At 38.9% G+C, this 7,500-nt stretch overlaps 1 protein-coding gene across 1 annotated transcript in view; it reads left to right on the top strand.

Annotated features, from left to right (window-relative positions):
* The window catches only part of LOC125025558 (rhoGEF domain-containing protein gxcJ-like), a gene marked incomplete at its 5' end in the record, with an annotated part of 18,684 nt that extends 15,740 nt beyond the window's left edge, over positions 1-2,944 (top strand). The window contains one exon of the mRNA XM_047613580.1: positions 2,169-2,944. Within this exon, the coding sequence (XP_047469536.1) occupies positions 2,169-2,349 (181 nt within the window). The remainder of the gene's footprint in view (positions 1-2,168) is intronic.
* Between the last annotated feature and the right edge of the window lie 4,556 nt (positions 2,945-7,500).

Here is a 7,500-nt window from a genome sequence, read left to right as displayed (position 1 = left end):
TGATGATAATGACAATTATATTAATAATAAGATTCACAATAATGATAATAACAATAAAAATAACAATTATGAGAAGAAAAGTAGTAATAATAATGATAACTATAACAAAAATAATAATAATGACAAAAATATTATTATCATATCATTAATCATTATTATTATCAATTGACTGATTAATGATAAGTAACTTATAATAATAATTCAGTTATATTCCATTTTTTTACAACGGGTATTCTTGGAGCGACAGGCTGTCTATTTAATTTTACCTGCGTTCGAATCCCTCGCCGCCAGTGGATGCTAACCCCGGCCATTCCTTGCACACAAGGGATAATTTAGAAGCAAAATGAAACAGACACTATGTCACACCAAGAATATCCATTGTAACAAATTGAATCAAATAATGAAAATAATTATAACAATAATAATAATAATAATGATGATAATGATAATAATAATAATAATAATAATAATAATAATAATAATAATAATAATAATAATGATAATGATAATAACAAAAAAATGATAGGGATGATACTGATGATAATGATAATTATAATAATGAGGATGGAAATAATAATGATGATGATGATAATGAAAATAATAATAATAATAATAATAATAATAATAATAATAATAATAATAATAAGATTGATGATCATAATAATGATAATAATGATTTTGATGATGATGATTATGATGATGATGATGATGATGACAATTATAATAATAATAATAATAATAATAATAATAACAATAATAACAATAATAATAATAATAATAATAATGATAAGGATAATGCCAATTATGAAAATTATGCTTAATAATAATAGCAATAACATTGATAACAATGATAAAAATAATACAAATTATATTATTTACAACAACAATGATTACAACAACAATACTGCTGGTACTCTACTTATTGTAGTAATGAAATAATAGTGACAACCATACTAATAATGGATATTGCAACAGTAATCACAACAACAACAACAACAGCAACAGCAACCCAATCGCATTTGCATTTCAGCGACGTATCTGATCTTGAGCTATTTTGATTTTGGTAGAAACTTAGTCTCTCCGTCTTGATCAGCCACCAGGGTAATTAATGAACGAGTATCATGACGTTAAAAAGATGATATTAGAAAAGGTCACCAGGATAACGGATTAACCAATATAAAAAAAAACGTCAAAAACGTTGATACCAGGGTAATTAATGAACGAGTATCATGACGTTAAAAAGATAATATTAGAAAAGGTCACCAGGATAACGGATTAACCAATAAAAAAAAAAAAAAAAAAAAAAAAAAAAAGTTGATATTGGAGAAGGTCACCAGGGTAATTAATGAACTAATATCATGACGTTAAAAAGATGATATTAGAAAAGGTCACCAAGATAACGGATTAACCAATATAAAAAAAAAACGTCAAAAACGTTGATACCAGGGTAATTAATGAACGAGTATCATGACGTTAAAAAGATAATATTAGAAAAGGTCACCAGGATAACGGATTACCCATAACAAAAAAAAAAAAAACGTCAAAAAAGTTGATATTGGAGAAGGTCACCAGGGTAATTAATGAACAAATATCATGACGTTAAAAATATGATATTAGAAAAGGTTACCAGGATAACGGATTAACCAATATCAAGACGTCAAAAAATTTATATTGGAGAAGGTCAATTAATTACGAATATCAAGACGCGAAATGTTGAAGTAGCCAGGTCATGCTGTCATTAACGACAGGAAGTTGATAGATTGGTATGAATAAATATTTTCATTGGGATAGGCATAGGTATAGATACAGATATGGATATAGATTATATAAATATAGATATAGATGATATAGATATGGATGAAGATCAAGATATAATAAAGATACGAATATATATATATATGTGTGTGTATACAGATACTTACATATACATGTGTACATATATGCACATATGATAGTTAGTTAGATATATATAGATATACGAATAGATACAGACAGATATAAATAGATATATATAGATACAGATGGACAGATGGGTAGGTAGATATTACTAGATTGATGATCAATCAAAAAGACAAACAAGTAGACCGACTGATAGACAGGGCCATTCACTGCCGTCCTAACGAACTACAACTTATCGAGTGTAGAACCGCCTGCTTGGTCCCCCGCAGAGTGAAGAGTGTGGGCGGCGAGCGGCCCCGGAAACGCGACTGGGAGGGCGTGAACCGCGCCATGGAGGAGGCGAAGCGGCAGCAGGAGGAGGCGATGGTGAGCGCAATCATCGCACGGGTGAAGCTGGAGTGCGCTATGGAGGGCGAGGACTGCTCCAGACGGGGCTACCAGAAGCACTGAGAAGCCGCCGCCGCCGCCGTCGCCGCCGTCGCCGCCCGAGCCCCGGAGCTCCTGAACAAGTGATATATGTAGCTACGTCGACAAATCAGGATGAGTGTATGTGTGCGTTCGAGTACAAGTGAGCGTGACTGCGCGCGTGGATGCAGTCGTGGATGCAGAGATGAGAATTACAATAAGAAAGTGATGTTAAATCGTAAGAAAAGTATACTAAGACCACAGTGGAAAAAAACTGTTCAGATGGAAATGAACAAGACGAGTGATAGTGAAATTTCCTTTGAGGAAAAAAAAACGAACAAAATGGCGATTGAAAAGCAAAAGCAATTGCCGGAGGCGAAAACGACGAAAAGACGCAGCCAACGGCAGTGTAAGTTGTTCTGACGTACAACGGACGACGAAACGCACAACGTCTCTAAAGGATCGCCGGGCGGGGGGGAGGCTGCGCCAGGCGGGGCAGGCAGCTCGCTCCTGCGGGAGGCCTCGGGCCAACGAGCCAGTGGCACCCTCGGCGGCACCCTCTGCTGGCCTCTGCTGGCACTGTCTGGAGGCGCTATCCTTGGCGGGTCCGAACCCGAGCACGAAACGTGACCAGAACACAACGAAGTCCGCGGGAGCAGCAGGGAGGACTGAAAGCCGACACTTGGATACACAAGCGCTCTCTCTCTCTCTCTCTCTCTCTCTCTCTCTCTCTCACTCTCTCTCTCTCTCTCTCTCTCTCTCTCTCTCTCTCTCTCTCTCTCTCTCTCTCTCTCTCGTTATTTGTGTATCTGTGAATCTATACACACGTACACACACACACACATAAACACACACAAAACACCACTACAGGTACTACTGTCACGGCCATCACAACACTATAAATACCATCACTAATCTTCACTATAGTTACATATCTTCAAACCATTTTGATTATTTTCACGATTAGGTATCTAGCTCCTTGTTCGAAAGATGTCGTTTGATTTGGTAAGCTATGGACGTCTTTGGTGATTTGCCTTTCTGTTGACAAATGAATTCCAGCCCCTCTCATCTCATCGTTCATATACTGTATGAATATATATATATATATATATATATATATATATATATTAAATATATATATACATATGCATATATATCCATATGTATATATATATATATATATATATATATTTATATATATGTATATGTATATATAAATATATATATATAAATATAATACATAGATTGTGAATTAACTAGATTTCCCTATGATATACATATATCAATTATGACGCACATTGTAACTCGTACAAAAATATGCTCCACGAACATGTGCTAAACATTTTTAAGGCAATCAGCGTGGTTAAAATACCCAAGCAAAAATCTCCATATACCTGATGGACCAGAAAGTATTTTCTTGTATATACGGAAAGTCAAAGGAAACTTGCTTCTTTATAGTGGTACAAAACAAGTCGATGGAAATGGTCTTTGCAGCTGAAATAGATGGTTGCAGAACTTGAGATTTTTTGTATATTTTGATTCCAATCAGATTCAGTTTTACTAAAGGAGCTCTTTAGAAATGTGAAAAGCGTTAGAATTCTCTCTCTCTCTCTCTCTCTCTCTCTCTCTCTCTCTCTCTCTCTCTCTCTCTCTCTCTCTCTCTCTCTCTCTCTCTCTCTCTTTCAGTCAGTCTGTATATATATCTATCTATCAGTGTTACTAACTCACCCAATTTCCTTCTCCTACACACACAATCCAAGAGATAAGAATCCCTTGCCTCATGACCTGCCACTGCCTGGCGCCTGCCCACGCGTGGCGCCCGCCTCTGCCTCCTATCGCCCGGAAAGCGTTCATAATACCCAACAAACAGTATTCTTAAGTATCGCAAGAAGTGTAGATGAAAGAGTTCTTAACCGTCATAATACCTCAAAAAACTTCGTTATATTCACTAGTAAACCTCCGCCACGCGAGGCTCAAGACCAGAAGCGGAAGGGTCCGAGACGGCCCCGTCGGAGAGAGGCGTCGCATCACGCCGAAGGAAGTGTCGCGGCGTCCCGGCGCAGAGCGAAAGGCGCCGTTGTGGACGTGACGAAGGTGCAGAACCCGCGTTCGGGCACACAGGCTTTGCAGAACCCGCGCTCGAGCACACAGGCCTTGAGAAACCCGCGCTCGCGCATACAGGTCTTGCAGAACCCCACGCTCGAGTATACAGGCCTTGCAGAATCCGCGCTCGGGCACACAGGTCTTGCAGGACGTGCGTTCGAGCACTCAGGCCTTGGCGCTCCGCTCTCCTCCCGCGGGTGCCGGCGGCCAGGAGGGAAGCCGCGGCGGAACAAGATCTGTGAAACATTTTACGTGAGCTAAACCTTTGGTGCTCCTTATGTCCAATTTCTTAATAACTCTCCCGTTTATTAAATAAAGAAACTTTTCCTCAGTAGAATAGATCAACTCTCAAGGTTTTCATCCATCTTAGGTGATATTTTTTCCCGCTTGCTGTGGATGTGTGTTGAAAATATTGTGCATTTCTTCATCTAAATGTGTTTCTCATTGTCATAAACATCTTTTTGAGAGATTCTCTATTGAATAGATATATTTAGGGTAAGATTTTATCCACAATTTATGAGAGGTTCATGTGATCATCTCTTCAAATTTAGTTAAATCTTCTCTGGGTAGTATGTATACCGAACATAAACCCAAGTGCAGTTTGTACATCAACGAATTTCATTGACTTTTATATTCTGGAGATATCAAGATTTTTGCTGTTTCAATATTTGCATTATCTTTAACTTTTTGCCTTTCAAATTTAATACGAAAGGCTGTAAGTTTTAAGAGTTGTGTTTTCTGTGTGGAATGATTCGTGCGACTGGTTGTTATCATCTTTAATCTAGTTCACTGGTTCATCTAGAAATTTCTGGTATTTAATGAGAACTAAGAAAGGGGAATTCAGCTCAAAAAGTTCTCGAACCTCTCTCCCTCCCTCCTACTTTTCCTCCCCTCTCCTTCTAGCCCTCCGGCGAACAGGCCTCGCCAGCTCAGTCGCGTCTGAAACAAGTTCCGAACGCGTCGTGTCGAGTCTCGGTTCCAGCGAGTGTGGCTTCGCTTCCTGACAGGTTTCTTTCCGAAGCTGTTTTGAACGACAGGTTCCAGAGATGAAGTCGAGGGGGACGGAAGGAAGTGTTCTTTTCCAATTTTGATCATTTGTTCCTCCTTAAAAATAACAAAACCGTTTGAATTCTTCTCTACGTGGGTTACATAGTGACCTTTATGATCTCATACCAAAGATTAGTGTTAAGGTTTACTTTTAATATAACGAGTCGTTTGTACAGTACGTTGTTTATCGTCTTGTTGCTAACCTCCTCTCTGTTCATATTGACTCATAATGAGGTTTATATTTTGTTCTCTAGCTAGGTTTTCTTACTCCGAATCCAGTTCTTAGTATAGAGTGATGACTTGATCATACTGATCAGACTGATTATGCAGAGAAGACGTCAATTTAATGACCTTGATCACTTTTTTCCTGGTGGTCGACCTTCGTACATCTCATTCATTTAATTCAAGTAATTATTTCCACAAACTGTATTAAATGCCGCGTTTGTTAATATATTGCTTACAAGAAATTTGAGCTTTCGTAATTGGGCAATCATACCTTTATAGTTATCAAACTTACCACAATTAAGCATTCGATGCAAGTTGTGAATGAGACCCCCCCCCCCCCCACCCCACCCACCCAGAGGTACTGGCAGGTAGATATTGCAGGAAGGTGTTCATGTGACACGTTGACTAGCTTGTATATTCAGCGTGAACAAGACGATACAGACATACACATACACACACACTATATATATATGTGTATATATATTATGCATGTGTGTGTGTGTGTGTGTGCGTGTGCGTGTGCGTGTGCGTGTGCGTGTGCGTGCGCGTGCGTGCGTACACATGTACGCACACACACATATATATACTCTTATTTAAGCATGCCTGTGCTGTGTAAATGTGCGGGGGCCGGAGAGCAGCGACGTGCTCAGACATCTTGGTCAAGCCGCCAAGATCCTTCCAGAGTCCTTCCACCGCCAGGCTCGCTCGTGGGCTGGGCGCTGGCGGGCGGGGATCGGTAACTGTGGGGGCGAGGAGTAAGGAAAGGTGCGTGAGGCGGAGAATGAGGCTTCAAGTCAGGAAAATATGATGTAATGATAAATCAGGGAAAATAGATGGAGGCTTTAAATCAGGGAAAATGTGCAAGGCTCGGGAGGCCATGCAAGGGGGAACTGTATCTTGTAAATCTGGTAAATGTTCTGTAACTGATTTTGTGTGGGAGAATAATATTGCATTTTTTGTATTTGCACTTTCAAGAACAACCATTTACACCTCATGTTATATAAAATATAAAGATTTATATAGACATATGCGGCTAATTTCAAACATTACTCTTTACTTCCAATCAAAATACTAATCTTTAGATAAATTAGAGATGAATTATCTGCAACAGCTTTTTCTCTGTTTATCAGTATTCCAATTTGTGCAAGTAGTACATATTTCCATGTAGACATACACACGTAAACGTACAAACACGATCATAAACACACACACACACACACACACACACACACACACACACACACACACAGAAAGTGAGTGAGTGAGTGAGTGAGTGATAGAGAGAGAGAGAGAGAGAGAGAGAGAGAGAGAGAGAGAGAGAGAGAGAGAGAGAGAGAGAGAGAGAGAGAGAGAGAGAGAGGAACAACAGACAGACACATAACCCTAACTCACATAGTATTTTTTTGATACGCAGAAATCGATGGATCAAAATGAAACAAGAAGCAAAGTCAGGTTCTTGAGATGGACTGAAGTTCAGAATTGTTAGAAGTGCAATTAACAGACCGTCATTTCTCATTTTGCAATGGGAGGAGCAACCTGTCGTGGGCGAAGTGACAAGAGAGAGAAGTGCCTCTTGAAAGAGTGACAGTTTCTCTCTGCCTCATTACTAATCAGGTTTATTTACTAAAAGAAAAGAAAATACAGCCGTTCTTTATTATTCATGTACTTACACAATTAAATACGTGGTGATCCATATTTTTGTGAGGTTTATTAAAATACTGGACGAGTAGGAGACTCCTGTGTGACGAGTGCATGGGTAGGCCTATCTGCGAAAGAGGTTGTGAATGGAAGTGAATGTTTTGGGCTAAATCATCATTATCT

The sequence above is a fragment of the Penaeus chinensis genome, chromosome 5 (genome assembly GCF_019202785.1).
Source record: "Penaeus chinensis breed Huanghai No. 1 chromosome 5, ASM1920278v2, whole genome shotgun sequence".
NCBI classification, from domain to species: domain Eukaryota; kingdom Metazoa; phylum Arthropoda; class Malacostraca; order Decapoda; family Penaeidae; genus Penaeus; species Penaeus chinensis.
The sequence above is the reverse complement of the archived record's forward strand: the minus strand, read 5'-3'. Positions and strand labels throughout refer to the sequence as shown.